Here is a 16,355-nt window from a genome sequence, read left to right on the forward strand (position 1 = left end):
CCGTGCACAAAGCGAGGTCCATACAGAAATGATTTGTCGTTCGGTGTGGAAGAACTTGACTGGTCTGCACAGAGCCCTGACCTCAACCCCAGCTAACACATTTGGGATGAATTGGAACGCTGACTGCGAGCCTGTCCTTATTGCCTAACATCAGCACCTGACCTCAATAATGCTCTTGTGGCCTGAATGGAAGTCCCCGCAGCAATGTTCCAACATTTAGTGGAAAGCCTTCCCAGAAGAATGGAGGCTGTTATAGCAGCAAAGTGGGGACCAGCTTTATATTAATGCACATGATTTTGGAACAAAGTGTTCGAGGTGCAGGTGTCCACATACATATAGCATATCCAGCTGGGTTTTGCTAACATTAACTTAGTGCCTGACGTTAGCTTGCAAGATCAAGCTTGTTGGTAATAGCAGCAGAGACAATCCCCTCCTGTAATAAGATACCTGCTGTCAAATGTTTTTTTTTGTGTGTGCTGCAAGCTGCGTTTTGAGATACTTGCATAACTTTATTAGCTGTGTTGTCTGTCTTAGTAGTACATGTTTGCATGCGCTCATTAACATTTACCTGGCATTTAAAAACAAATGTCCCTAGCAATTAAAAACAAATATCGATAAGAGTGGAAAAGGTGCTCGTGCATTTCTTTTTTTATATTCATAAGGATTCCCAGCGGCTACTCTTCCTGGGGTCCAAACAGGAAACAGCTCGGTAGGTAATCAGCTTCCTGACCTCAATTAACCTTCTCTGGGATGGTCACGTTTACAATTAATAATTCTTCCAGGGTATTCATCAAATAAATTAACTCCATGTGGCCTAATCTATGATTGAGAGAGAGAGAGAATGCAGAGTGGAACACTCAATTGTATAAAATGGCTGAAGGTGCTGTTTACTATCAGTTGTCAGATTGAATGTAGGACAAAAGGTTCGTGTGTTGTGAGTGTGCTGTTAATACGGTGATTTAGTTGACACTAATGAGTCACTGGTTGAGGGGGAACAGCCAGGGAGGTGGATCTATCTGGTGAAGACATCTCAAAGGCCTCTCTTCTGACGGATTTTGTGAGCCCCAGAAGACCATGACCTAATATATACAGTTCATTCGTAAAGTATTTAGACCCCTTGACTTTTTCCACATTTTGTTACGTTACAGCCTTATTCTAACATGGATTCAATTGTTTGTTTTTTTTACCCCCCAAAAAACAACTGAAATAGCTCATTTACATAAGTATTCAGACCCTTTACTCAGTACTTTGTTGAAGAACCTTTGGCGGCGATTACAGCATAGAGTCTTCTTGGGTATGACGCTACAAGCTTGGCACACCTGTATTGGGGAGTTTCTCCCATTCTATGCACATCCTTTCAAGCTCTGTCAGGTTGGATGGGGAGCATTGCTGCACAGCTATTTTCAGGTCTCAAGGAAATTGAGACTCATCCCGAAGCCACTCCTGCGTTGTCTTGGCTGCATGCTTAGGGTCGTTGTCCTGTTGGAAGGTGAATCATGAGCGCTCTGGATCAGGTTTTCATCAAGGATCACTCTGTACTTTGCTCTGTTCTTCTTTCCCTCGATCCTGACTAGTCTCCCAGGCCCTGCCGCTGAAAAACTCCCTGACCAAGGCCCTTCTCTCCCGATTGCTCAGTTTGGCCAGGCGGCCAGCTCTAGGAAGACTCTTGGAGGTTTCAAACTTCTTTCATTTAAAAATGGAGGCCACTGTGTTCTTCACAACCTTCAATGTTGCAGAAATATTTATGTACCCTTCCCCAGATCTGTGCCTCTACGCAATCCTTTTCTCGGAGCACTATGGACATTTCCTTCGACCTCATGGCTTGGTTTTTGCTCTGACATTCACTGTCAACTGTGGGACCTTTATATAGACATTCAATCAATTGGATTTACCACAGGTAGACTCCAATCAAGTTGTAGAAACATCTCAGGGATGATCAATTGAAACAGAATTCAGCTCAATTTCGTGTCTCATAGCAAAGTATCTGAATATTTATGTAAGTAACATTTCTATTTGTCTACATTTCTAAAGACTTGTTTTTGCTTTGTCACTATGGGGTATTGTGTGTAGATTGAGGGAAATGTTTTATTTAATCCATTTTAGAATAAGACTGTGTAATGTAACTAAATGTGGAACAGTTAAGAGGTCTGAATACTTTCTGAACGCACTGTAATATACAACTAACTCTTATGTAAATGTCCTGTACTTTGGGCTATGTTTTAGGTATCATTTTCAGTTTTGGCATATGTATTTAGATTTGTTTAAGAGTGTCTGGTAATTGACTCTAATCTAAATGTAGCCTAAATATTTGTATTAATACGTTTCTTTCATGTATGTAAGTTTACTTTTTGTTTTATCCTCAAAGCACCCTTAGTTTTTATATATATATTGTAGCTCCAGGTAGGGCTGTTACGGTGACTGTATTACCGCCACACTGGCAGTCACGAGTCATGACCACAGTCAAATTCCACGTGACCGTTTAGTCTCGGTAACTAGCTTCTCCAAGCTCTGATGCTGCTGCTGGTCATTAGTATCCTACCAAACTCGTTAACTGCCTGGTACTCAGCACTCTATTGTCCCTCTAATCACTCTGACATCAATTCAAATGTCTTAGAAAATCTAATCAAACACTTAATGAGAGCCCATGAGCTCATGTTGCGCAACATTTCTATAAGCTATGCAATTGCATGAGAGAACAAGAGTTTTGATGTTCTCTATTAAAAAGAGGATCCCATCAGCTTCTATAGGCTGACTATATATTTATTTCTCAACTTTCCTAATATTAAACACATTGGTTCTCTTTACAACAGCTTACCTGGCTGGCATGATAATGAACTATGTGAAAAGTGTCCTCCATTAGGTATTTAAATGCATAGATGACATGTATTGTTTTCCCCCCTGCCCATGTTTCGAGACATGTGCATGACAATGTTCCATTCTAAATAAAAATAAAAATTGCACATTATTTGGTATTTGTAAAGACTAGATTAAATCAAGAACAGTCTGATGGGTGACTATTAGCGTATCACTTGTGAATGATGTCCAAGGTGCAGTAAAGGCAAGAAACGGCACATGCCTTTTTCTTTTTCGACTTTTTCAAATCATAGTCGCACACCGCATTTAGCCTAGCCCATAGGCCTATATTTCTTTTATAAGAATTGTTTCACACCTAAAGTGGCCAAAACTTCTTATAATTAAGCACATTAATCTGCTTTACAACGGGTATAGCGCCTAACTAGCATACGTGAGTTTCAAGTTTGGGGAAGATCATTTTCACCATTAAAGTGTACTTTTTATAATAAAAGCTTTGCATTTGCAGTCATTTTTGAGAATGGTGTTTTCCCACTAATTGATTGCATTTTGGAACATGTATTTACTGCACTTACAATGTTAAGAAATAGGCTAATAGTTTATCAAGCATTTAAGCTAAATGTTCTGATCTGTTGCGTCAGCCCCATTTGCTTTTGAATATTTTTTTTTATGCAAGTGGTTGTATTAATTTGGGATCTATTGCATCCCACAACTGTCCCAGACAATGTTTGGAATATTTTGTTCTATGCAGGATAGTAGATTGACATAGGCTAGTACTTTTGCTGTTTGTTAGGCCTACTTATTTTGTTGGCTGACGAAAAGTAAATGTGGACAGTTCTTCCAACCTCTGAATTGGATAAGGACGCGCTCAGTTGTGTCCTTAGGGGAGGGTTTGGCCGGTCATGATTTCCTTGTCCCATCAAACTCCAGCGACTCGTTGTGGCAGCCGGGAAGCCGTTTTCATTCACCAGCTGGACAGTGTTTCCTCCGACATATTGGTGTGGCTGGCTTCTGCGTTAAAAGGTCATTGTGTCAAGAAGCAGTGTGGCTTGGCAGGGTCGTGTTTCGGAGGACGCATGGCTCTTGACCTTCGCCTCTCCTGAGCCCGAAGGGGAGTTGCAGCAATGGGACAAGACTGTATCTACCAATTTTGGTATCACAAAATTAGAAAAAAATTACTTGCCGTGTCCGGTCACTAGCAGTCCTCAGGGTGGCTGAAAAATGTTCCTTCGCCGTGGCGTTCCCCCCTTTCCAATGATGACCTCCGGGCCACCGGGACCCTTGTCTCTCTAGAGCTAGTAGAAATATATGGCTATTTTTTCCCCCTTTCAAATCAAAGAAGTACACTTTTTCTTGTTTGGCCTATCTAATCGGCCTCAATTCATATGACACATGTTTCACAGGATTGTTTGTTTATTTCTCTTTGAAGAATGAAGAATTTCCCTAATGAGATTAAGGGTTGGCTACTTTACTGCTATTGTGGAGTATGCCTGGGGACAGATGCTAACATGTCCTGGCTGCTGAGAATGAAAAATGAAGGCACCTAAAACAACCATCAACCTTTCTGGCTTCGTGCCATAAAACTATAAGAAATATTTGATCATGCTGATTCAGAATCAATCTCTCTCTCTCTCTCAAGGTGACAAGACCGATCACAAAGTGTCAAAGCCTACTGCCCCTCTGGTCCCCCCCAAGAAGCCCCTACCCCCGCCAAGCAAGGGAAGACCAGCCAGCCTCCCTCCAAAACGACCAGACAAGCCTCTCGCACCCTCCCCAGGGTCCAAGTAAGTTTCCCCGTACTTCTGCCCGTCTTTCTTTTCTACCATCTCTCCCTCCGTTCAAACATCCATTCGGCCGATGTGTGAGCCGTCTAGGGTCACATATTGGGTATATACACTGCACATTGAGGAAGGACAACATTGCCTAGTCTGACTCATGCCTCTATGTTGCATAATGATGTTTGTATAATAATGTTAATAAACCAATATAAACACCAACAAACCAATGTATTTAGTTTCTTTGTTTGTCATGCCTTTAGACATTTTATTCACGCTGAAATATGCTATTTTCTAAATCTACAGGTAATAAAACCAGAATCCTTTATTTTTCTAGGCGCACTAGTGCTCCTAAATAAAGATTCCAGGTCGCATAGCAAAATATCAGGCACATATGCGAATAAAATGGTCTCACTGTACCACTACCACTACTGTTTACAACAATTACTAATGGTACTACTGTTACTGATGTTGGTTTCCCCCCCTCTACAGGCACAATGGAGAGGTGCCTTCCACGCGACCAAAGTCTGACATTGAGCCAACATTACCCACTAAAACAAAAACGCTGTCCGGTGACTGGGGGGACAAAGCCCTTGACATGGGTATGTATGGCTCTGCTGAAGTGAACTTTTATTTTGAGGACATTCTGAGCATTAAGACCTTGAACAAGACATGCAGTGAAACGGTCATTTGGGGTCCCGAACATATACACTTCACTTCCACAATTATAAAGCTCCATGATAACATTATTATACTGAACAAAAATATAATTGCAACATGCAACCATTTCAACAATTTTACTGAGTTACATTTCATATAAGGAAATCAGTCAATTTTAAATAAATGAAGTAGGCCCTAATCTATGGATTTTACATGACTGGGCAGGGGTGCAACCCTGGGTGGGCCTTGGAGGGCATAGGCCCACCCACTGGGGAGCCAGGCCCAGCCAATCAGAAGGAGTTTTTCCCCACAAAAGGGCTTTATTACATACAGAAATACTCCTTGGTTTAATCAGCTGTCCGGGTGGCTGGTATCAGACGATCCCACAGGTAAAGAAGCCGGATGTGGAGTTCCTGGGCTGGCATGGTTACACGTGTTGCCACGATACCAGAATTATGGAATACAAAAAAACATGAAGTGGACTAAATTTCCTGAGGAAAACAGTCCTATTGTTGGAAACAAACAGCCTTATGTTGTCACCCAGAATCACACGTTTCTTTTCCAAGCTATAGCACACTATATTTTACAAACAGTACGTTTTTTTTAAAGGACCAAAGAGTTTAGCCTGTTTTGCCTTTTTGCCAAGGAAAATCAGGTATTGTATGGTATCGTGACAACTGCAATTGAAAGCATGGGGTGTTTCCACACAGGAAGTTCCAGACACTTGTAGAATCTATGCCACGGTGCATTGATGCAGTTCTGGTTGCTCGTGGTGGCCCAATGCCCTATTAAGACACTATGTTTGCATTTCTTTTATCTTGGCAGTTACCTGTAGCGGCAGGCTACATTGAAAATGGAACCGCTCGAGTCACCAAAAAGGGAATATAACGTTGCATTTAAAATTCCGAATTACATAATTTTGTGTTTACTGTACAACATCTAAAGACCTGAATCACTATACTGAGAGCTTGGCTGTTTCTAAAAGGATGTTTTTTCAAGGCCCCCATACTACACAATAAGAATGACGATGTGATTTGATTTGATGATGTGATTTGCTGCATGGAGTAAGTTTCTTAATTAAAAACATGTGACATCACAAAAGGTGTCTGCAACCTTCTATATAAAAATCGAGGTTTGGTTGTAAAAAACAGCTCCTTTTAAAAGCTGTAATCTGTATAAGGTGAAAGGGCGCCACTGGTCGCCCCAGCACTTTTGTTATTGTTATTGTTTTGTTGATGAAACTGAGGAGAGGAGCATCCAGCATGGTGGGGATAAAAACATTGCAGTATATACTATGCTGTTCTATCGCGCATGCAAAGATGTGCAATGATGTCCAAATTAGTTTTTTTTATGGTTTAAAAAAATAACAGTATTGGTTGTCTGGAGTAACTTTTTTAATTTTTTTAAATTTTTTAAACTCAAAATAGTTCAAAGTGCTTAATTAATTTGAAAGTGGAGTACTAGTAGCTACTGGGGATTGCTCCTCCTGCTGCAACAGGATGTTGGAGTAATGGCTCCAAGAGCAGAAAACACTGACCTAAAGGGAGGGCAATGAGCTCAAAACCCTTATTCATAATTCGGTTTTCATTTGGGTTATTCTTATTTGGACATTATTTAAAATGTTGGCCTCCAACTTTTAAAAGGTGCAATACGCTTTTTGTGTTCATTAAGAACTTAGTTTTGCTAACATTATGCGTATTTTGTGATTTGTTTGCCCTTTTGAAGCATATCGGTAGATTGACAATGATTCTCTATCACAGATGAAAATGGAGACATATTTAAACTCTGAAACGCATGGGTTTAATGTCAGTCACTGCTTCCTTTTTAAAGCAATTCAGGTGTACTTTGACACATTACCAAATGCTCTTAGGTATGTGGACAGCTTTGCCCATTAAATACATAATTACTTTAAAAATATATATATATTTTAGAGTTGTTGTTGCTAATGTGTTGATTTAATCCTCTAAACCCGTGGAAAGATCTTTTTTCAGCTTGTGTCCTGGGTTGAGGGATAAAGGAGGATAGAGGATAGACGGAAAGGGGAGGTTGCTTCTGTTTACATCCTCTCGTTTCACGCCATGGACAATCACAAATAGGAAAATCATTAAGAGAAGAGCTTTTAGGAAGAGTGTAAAGGATGGAGAGAGACAGAAAGGTGAAGACGAGGGAGTTTAGGTGAGGCGAGTTCTCAGAATGTAGGTGGGGGGCCGATGCCGAGAACAATGAATCTGGCAACGTTTTTCCACTCCTCAATTGTCCAGTGTTGTTGATCATGTGCCCACTGGAGCCGCTTCTTCTTGTTTTTACCTGATAGGAGTGGAACCCAGTGTGGTTGTCTGCTGCAATAGCCCACTCGTGACAAGGACCGACGAGTTGTGCTTTCCGAGATGCTGTTCTGCACACCGTTATTTGCCTGTTTGTGGCCAGATTCTTGCCATTCTCCTTCGACTTCTCATCAAACTGTTTTCGCCCACAGGACCTCCGCTGACTGGATGTTTTTTGTTTGGCGCACCATTCTCTGTAAACAATAGACACTGTCGTGCGTGAAAAGCTCAAGAAACTGTCCATTTCTGAGATACTCAACTGGCACGCTTAGCATCTACGAGCATACCACGCTGATAGGTCACTCGTTTTGCCCATTCTAATGTTCAATTGAACAGTAACTGAATGCCTTGATGCCTGTCTTGTCTGCTTCATATAGCTAGCCACAGCCACGTGACTCACTGTCTATAGGGGTTAACCATTTTTGTGAAACGGGTGGTGTACCTAATAAACTGGCCAGAGTGTATAGAGTACCTTGCAGTACAAAGTTTTGATTGGTTTATAGTTTAGTACTCAGCAGTATTTGCCTGTCCAGCTAGCGAACAAACGTTTTGAAAAAAATAGCTCAAATTGGCATTGCCAACAAAAGGAAATGTTTTCAGAATATGTAAATATACACTACGTAAAAAACAGCTCTTCCCTCGACAGAGTTTAATCATCCAAAAAACGAATACAGATAGCTTGCTATGGCCCACTGCCTAATAATGACAGTGTGGAGGATAGGGAGTCGTGTCTGTGAGCCATACCGCTAAAAGCGACAAAATAGCTGCTAAAACCATGATGGCTCTCAGCTCCAGAGGTCATCAGCCCCATGGGCTCAGGGCATGAAGACAAACACGGAAACACACTCCTCATTCTCCTTTACCTCCATCTTCACTCCTCTGGGAGTTCTGCAATCTTACTTAAGATCCTGTCTATAGTCTTTAAATAGGGCTATATAGTGCTTACCTAGATTGTAGTGATGGCTTTGTGTTATAGTGAATGAAGATGGTGTCATACTGTGTGGCAATGTTTCAAAGTATACAATTCTCAAGACCGTCTTAAAGTAACTGTCCAGTGTTTCCATATTTCTATGAAATATGACCTATAATTAATTACAAAATGTGTAAAATCGTTTTCCTTTAAAAAATGGTTATCCAAAATGTTATCTTTTTTTCTCTTCCTCTGTGAAGAACTGATGAGCTTTGATCTGTCGTCTACCTCTGAGAAGCTGTTTCACCCCACCGCTAACAGGCCAAAGATGCCAGGCAGGAGGCTGCCCGCTCAGTTTGGAGGAGGCCACTCGGTGAGTACACACACCGTGAAATATCAACATGCTACGGAGAACACACAACTCTGCACACCCACACGCCATGTGTTCATCTTGCTCCATACATTACATTGAGACATCAAATTCCTCTCAGAATTTCCACATGCAGGCCCTCTCTGTACATTAAATGTACATCACCATATTCCTTATCTGCACCTCATGATGGGTTGGGGTGAGATAGGAACAGGGTAGTAAACGTCCAATTGAAAAGACATTTGACTTACTTGAAGGGCTGAGAGGAGACTTGTCGGGTCGTTCCGATTTGTCTTTGATTGACTGAGTTCCCTGAAGAGAATATGAAAGCTCTCCATTAGAAACGGGGGAACATGACAAGCCAGAGTGTTTCAGTCAGTGTCTGGCAAGGTGTGTCATAAACTGAGCAGACCTGTTGTGATTTGTTTTCTGTCTTCTCAGCCAAACAAGGACATCAGCGTGGAGAAAACCTTAAAGTTGGACGAGGAGGAAGCACCCAAACCAAAGTTGATAGACCCAAGAAAGGTAACGATGACATTGACGTGTCTGATCGTATTGGTCAGTGTCTGTCCTGTATTGAACTTGTTTGTTTGGTACACCAATAACCATTCCAAAACAACTATTTTGTATGTATGGATCAATGTACATTAGATCTATCTCAGTTCAGACACTTGTCATTTGTCCCAAATGCATCCTATGCTGCAAGTTAGTCACTTCAGCCAATGTTTTCCCTCAGTGGAGAATTCATACAGAGGACACAACACCCCAAAAGAAGAACAGCAAAGCATATGTCTAAGGTTTGACTATAGAAATGAACTAATACATCCCATGGAAAATGGCCTGCAACCATCTTGTGGTTTTTAGTTAAGTCATAGATATGTCTTTGAGACCTCTCTCAGAGCCTCTGAGAAATCCCTCACTAATATGTCCTCTTATCTTGATGAACCCTGATCCCTCCAGTACAGCACAGTCGCAAGCCTGGCGTACACACAACAGTGTTGTGGCGTCCACATCACTAAGGACTTAACATGGTCCATACACACCCACTCAGTAGGCTGAAAAGATTTAGCATAGGCCATCAGATCCTCAGTGTTCTACAACCGCACCATCGAGAGCATCTCGACTGGCTGCATTACCGCTTGGTATGCCAAATGCACCGACCTTGACCGCAAAGCCCTACAGAGGGTGGTGCCGACAGCCCAGTACGTCACTGGGGCCATGTTCACTGTCATCCAGGATCTCTATATAAGGCGGTGTCGGAAAAAGGCCCGAAAATCTGCCAAAGACTCCATCCATCCATGCTATAGATTGTTCACTCTGCTACCATCCGACAAATGGTACCTGAGCATCGGCTCTCGGACCAACAAGCTCAGAGACAGCTTCTACCCCCAAGGTATTAGACCGCTAAATAGCCATAATAACCTGAACTACCTGCACTGACTCTACGCACACTCACTAGACCAGTGGTCACCAACCTTTTTTAAATCAAGATCTCTGAGTCAAAATGCATGTCGAGATATACCGCTCAGATTTTTTTTAAACATGACTTCAAAAACCTAAGCCTATTCAACATTAACCTATTAAAAACACTTACTTAGAAATTAGGTTTTGTAGTAGGCTATATGGCTAATACATTATCACTGCATATTGGCTATGTTGAATTGCCCTGCCAATGTTCTTCTCAGACCATTTTGAAATAAAAACTTTTTTTTAAATTGGTATGATCATACTAGTAATAGATCATGTATTGTATTACTTGTAAAACACAGCTGAGTGAGCATAATTAGCTTTTTTATTTTACTGGACTGATGTCCTGCATCTGATGGTCAGTCTGAGGGGAGGGAGAGGGCAGCGGTGAGAAGTGGGGGACAGTCCTCCAGCTGATGGTGAAACTCAAGTCACATTTTGTTATTTCTGCCTCATGCACCAATTCATGTTATTAATCCGATGTCCAGATGAAGTTTAATATTACTCTATATACAAAATGAGACAAGCTGCTAATAATAACAACACAAGCTTATCGAAACACTGCTATACTCATTCATTGCAGCTGCAGTGCTGGTTGTAGCGTGAGTGGAAGTAGGGAGAACGCGCATTTTAATGCTTATACAATATAAATGTGTTGAACAAGGTGTTGACAGTGCTGAATAACTTCAACATTAACTTACTCATAAAAACTGCAGCACTTTGTTGTATTCGTTGAGTCTCTCTCTAGTCATGGTTTTAAAAGTTTGGACACATCACAGTATTAACATTGCTGTGCGCTAGATGCTTCTTTTTACATCTATGGCTCAAGGAAACTGTGCAGACACGATGATCTGAGCTATCGGATTGGTCAGCGGTTGGCCTTTAGGTGAACTTGATTTGCTCTCTGGGACTGCCGAGTAGGCGGGGTTCTACCTTCAGACACATGAAATGACTCAAAATGGGAACATTTTGGCTTCCCGGCGCTAGGGCTGCGGAATCAAGTGAACCTACCGCAAGAATCACAAAATGAATAAAAAACGAGTAATGCCTTGGTGGAATGCCTCGGCGACCACTGCACTAGACTATATATACACACCATATAATCACTCACTCTCACACTACATTGACACTCCCACACAAAACCAACATACATACACTACAAACACGCATACCGACGCAACACAAACACACACATTACACTCACTTTTACACTGTACAGTTTAGCCTGCCTTCATGTACATATGTACACTAAATAACCAAAAGTATGTGGACACCTGCACGGTTAACATCTCGTTCCAAAATCATGGGCATTAAAATGGAGTTGGTCCCCCCCCTTTGTTGCTATAGCCTCCACTCTTCTGGGAATAGATGTAGGAACATTTCTGCGGGGTTGAAGCACTTGCTCCGATTCAGCCACGAGCATTAGTGAGGTCGGGCACTGATGATGTGCAATTAGGCCTGGCTCTCAGTCGGCGTTCCAATTCATCCCAACAGTGTTTGATGGGGTTTAGGTCAGGGCTCTGTGCAGTTCTTCCACACCGATCTCGACAAACCATTTCTGTATGGACCTCACTTTGTGCACTGGGGGCGTTGTCATGTACACTACGTCGTCATTGTAAATACGAATTTGTTCTTAACGGACCTGCCTAGTTAAGTAAAGGTTAAATAAATAAAAAATTATGCTGAAACAGAAAAGGGCCTTCCCCAAACTGTTACCACAAAGTTTGAAGCACTGAGTTTTCTAGAATGTCATTGTATGCTGTAGCGTTACGATTTTCTTTCACTGGAACTAAGGGGCCCAAACCATGAAAAACGACCCCAGACCATTATTCCACCTCCAACAAACTTTACAGTTGGCACTATGTATTCTCGCAGGTAGCATTCTCCTGGCATCCGCCAAACCCTGATTCGTCCATTGGACTGCCAGATGGTGAAGCATGATTAATCACTCCAGAGAACACATTTCCTGTGCTCCAGAGTCCAGTGGCGGTGAGATTTACACCACTCCAGCCAACGCTTTGCATTGCACATGCTGATCATAGGCTTGTATGCGGCTACTCGGCCATGGAAACCCATTTCATGAAGCTCCCGACAAACAGTTCTTATGCTGACTTCGCTTCCAGAGGCAGTTTGGAACTCGGTAGTGAGTGTTGCAACAGAGGACAGAAGATTTTTACACGCTATGCGCTTTACCACATGGCGGTCCCATTCTGTGAACTTGTGTTGCCTACCACTTCGCGGCTGAGCCGTTGTCGCTCCTAGACGTTTCCACTTCACAGTAACCGCACTTACAGTTGACCGGGGAAGCTCTAGCAGGGCAGAAATTTGATGAACTGACTTGTTGAAAAGGCATCCTATAATGGTGCCATGTTGAATGTCACTGAGCTCTTCAGTAAGGGCATTCTACTGCCAGTGTTTTCTAATGGAGATTGCATGCTTGATTTATACACCTGTCAGCAGCAGGTGTGACTGAAATAGCTGAATCAACTAATTTAAAGGTGTGTCCTCATACTTTTGTATATATAGTGTACCTCAAACACATTTATCTGGTACTGTATATAGCCCCATTTATTGAATTTTTGGTTTTCACCCGTTGTATTTGGCTCATGTGAAAAATAACACTTGATTTGAGTCTAACGCATATATTCGCACACATTCACTAAACCATTCTCTTGCATTCCTACACACACACTTAGGTCCAGTGTAAGGCAGGTGGTTCTCATTAGCACAGGAGGCTAGGCTACAGTCACACTGGGACACTCTGTTAATAACTTAGCTAGTTGTCCAGCAGATGCGAGATGAAGCGCATCCTCACTTTTCTAATGAAGACTTCGTTTCCATCCACGTGGTGTTTGTCTTGTTAGTGTTTCCCCAGATGCTCAGCGGGAGACTGAGGGGAGTACAACGCCCTCCACCTCCATGCTAACAACCATGCCATTAGAATGGTCATTCTAGAACCTCTCCTTTCTCCACAGACCGTACAAATCCCCAGGGCTCTCTATAGTAAAGGCATGCTGTCTTCATCCTGTTATTCCCAGACTCACACCAACCCATTAAACACAGGCTGCTAATTGTCACCTTCCAGTTAGCATGCGGCTTTCACTATAATTGCATTGAGGAGATGAGAGATGTTGTATGTGCTTCACGTCCCATCTTATCGTCCACATTAAGGCACACCTTGTATTATTGTCTGACAGACCATGGGCTGGATGTTGTGGGGAAACTTCACAGTGGAGATATCATGATTTGGGAGCAATAAGAGCCCTTGTGATGGTCTGTGTGAGGAGACCAGCCCCACTGGAGGCCCTTTCAAAGGACCCACCAGACCCGTTGTTTATCAGTACCACTCAAATCGAGTGAATAATCCCTGCACATCAAGCCCCATTACTGTGGGCTCAGAACTCCTATAGGTTGAATTAAAGATGTTGACCCTCTGACAAAAATAAATAAATGAAAACCATATCCCCAGGCAATGGGAGGTTGAAGATCACAGTATTAAAGCACCCCTGACATAACTTCATAAGGAAACACATGGAATGAATTGTGTTCAATCTAAATGTTCCGCAGCATCGGTAGGTACAATAATGCTCAACAACAGCGTGATTAAAATGGCTACTGTAGCTCCCTCCTATGCAGTGATGTCTCGTGGCTAAAGACTAATGTATGTTATGACCAGAAACATTGACTTGATTCATTTTGAGCAAAGACTTTTAATTAGTCAAAATCATTCAGAAAGCTTAAAGGAGTGTCACAGCCAGGGCAAGAATATTTAGGATCCCCCTGTCCAGCTAACAGTATGTGTCTGGTGTCCACAGCCTTCCATGCACAGCTCACACTCCCAGTCTCCTGTACATAAGCCCAGCCCATCCCTGTCGGAGGGGTCAAAAGCCTACCTGGTGTCGTTCCCTGGCTGCAGAAGCCCCAGCCCTAGCTTCAGCCGAAGCCACAGCCCAGGCCCCGGCACAGAGCCCAAGCCCAGGGCAGAGCCAGAGGAGCAGAGGTCTGAGCTGGAGGACCTCCAATCCCAGATGAAAGAACTGCTGCTGTCTGTGGAGCTCCTCAAGACGCAGCAAATGTAACTAACTACCACTTTCCTTAGATGATGTTGTTCAGTTCCTACGTATTGCGCTCAAACTCTGACTTTAAAGGGATAGTGCGTCGTTTTTGCAGTCAAGCCCTTTTTTCCAAGCAAATGTTGCATTGTTAAGATCCTTTAGCTTCATCATTATCAAAGCTAGCAAGAAATATCAGTCAACAATTTTTCTTTGTGTACCTTTTTCAGAATAATATTTTATATAGTGCCCTATGGCTTGTTTCTAGGGAGGTATAGACGAGTCACTGTTAGAACTTGTGAGTGAAGCCTGTTCGGACAGAGCTGATGTGATGTGATCTTATCGTTGAGCAGATGCTAGCCAGGCAAGCACTGATGTGAACGTCTTTTGGCATTGCTTTGCAGGAGAGAGATGGCAGAGCTAAGAAGCGAGCTGGATGAGGAGAAGTTGAAACGAGTGGCCCTGCAGGTAAATTGATCACCATGTCCATCTTTACATCACAGCTTGTCACAGTGTGTTAGCCTGACGGGTCCAGTCAGATGGTGAGAGATGGGCTGGAGAGAGTGAGAGGTATGAACACACAGTACTATTGAACACACCCATGCCGAGTACACACGCACACACACTGCGGGATGCTTTATGGCCCTACTTGGCACTACCCAGGGAGAGACCCAGCCTACCACAACTTTGTCCATCCTTTTCCCCAGGAGCAGTGAAGGGAGGCAGGCCTGTGTAGACCCCCTTCTGGGCCCCAAGCATACACACATCTACCCCGCTAAAGATTCTCTGCCCTCCCCTCCCTCCTACCTCAATCCCCTGTTGCTGCGTCCACATGTTGATTTACAGAAGCACTGCAGAGGTCTTATTTAAGACTGGGAACTAAAGTATCTGTCTGCATTCATTCAGAAATAATCCATAGCTTTCTTCCTTAATTTTTGTCTTATTGATTTTTTTCCCCCCAATCTCTTTCCTGTTCTCCCTCTTTCCCTTTGTTTCTTTCGCTCTCTCTCTCATATCTTTGTATTCCATTTACGTCTGAGTGAGAGCTTTTCTCTGAATGCAAGAGATGTTCATATCGTTGCAAATTTCTGCCATCGTCAGTCAACCTGCCTATTAGTATTCAAATGACGGTCAGCATGAAATTATTAATTAGAAGGCATGCTGTGGGTCAGTGTGCCACAGCCTCACAGTAATGATTGGTTGTGGTGACTAGGATTGCAGAGTTACTGGAATCTCCTGTAATTTTGATAATTTATACTTGCATAACTTTTACATGTATTCATATATATAGTATTACATTTTTTTTTTATATCAGTGTCCATATTGGGTTTCGAGTGGCTAGACCATATGGTTCAAGAGAAAACGGTGGCATTATTTTCAAATAGCTCGGCAATTCTTCCAATTTAGCTCGGCAACTCTTCCAATTTAGCTCGGCAACTCTTCCAATTTAGCTAGCTCGGCAACTCTTCCAATTTAGCTAGCTCGGCAACTCTTCCAATTTAGCTAGCTCGGCAACTCTTCCAATTTAGCTAGCTCGGCAACTCTTCCAATTTAGCTAGCTCGGCAACTCTTCCAATTTAGCTAGCTTCCAATTTAGGCAACTCTTCCAATTTAGCTAGCTCGGCAACTCTTCCAATTTAGCTAGCTCGGCAACTCTTCCAATTTAGCTAGCTCGGCAACTCTTCCAATTTAGCTAGCTCGGCAACTCTTCCAATTTAGCTAGCTCGGCAACTCTTCCAATTTAGCTAGCTCGGCAACTCTTCCAATTTAGCTAGCTCGGCAACTCTTCCAATTTATTTAGCTCGGCAACTCTTCCAATTTATTTAGCTCGGCAACTCTTCCAATTTATTTAGCTCGGCAACTCTTCCAATTTATTTAGCTCGGCAACTCTTCCAATTTATTTAGCTCGGCAACTCTTCCAATTTATTTAGCTCGGCAACTCTTCCAATTTATTTAGCTCGGCAACTCTTCCAATTTATTTAGCTC

General features: G+C 42.5%; 1 protein-coding gene across 4 annotated transcripts in view; it reads left to right on the forward strand.

The window, feature by feature from the left end:
• LOC115139358 (CD2-associated protein-like) overlaps positions 1 to 16,355 on the forward strand; it is a 116,302-nt gene that overhangs the window by 96,098 nt on the left and 3,849 nt on the right. For all 4 annotated transcript variants that reach the window (XM_029676632.2, XM_029676633.2, XM_029676635.2 and 1 more), the window contains 6 exons: positions 4,451 to 4,595; positions 5,079 to 5,188; positions 8,741 to 8,853; positions 9,292 to 9,375; positions 14,133 to 14,392; positions 14,774 to 14,837. In XM_029676632.2, the coding sequence (XP_029532492.2) occupies positions 4,451 to 4,595; positions 5,079 to 5,188; positions 8,741 to 8,853; positions 9,292 to 9,375; positions 14,133 to 14,392; positions 14,774 to 14,837 (776 nt within the window). The remainder of the gene's footprint in view (positions 1 to 4,450; positions 4,596 to 5,078; positions 5,189 to 8,740; positions 8,854 to 9,291; positions 9,376 to 14,132; positions 14,393 to 14,773; positions 14,838 to 16,355) is intronic.

This window comes from Oncorhynchus nerka, linkage group LG13 (genome assembly GCF_034236695.1).
Source record: "Oncorhynchus nerka isolate Pitt River linkage group LG13, Oner_Uvic_2.0, whole genome shotgun sequence".
Taxonomy (NCBI): Eukaryota; Metazoa; Chordata; class Actinopteri; order Salmoniformes; family Salmonidae; genus Oncorhynchus; species Oncorhynchus nerka.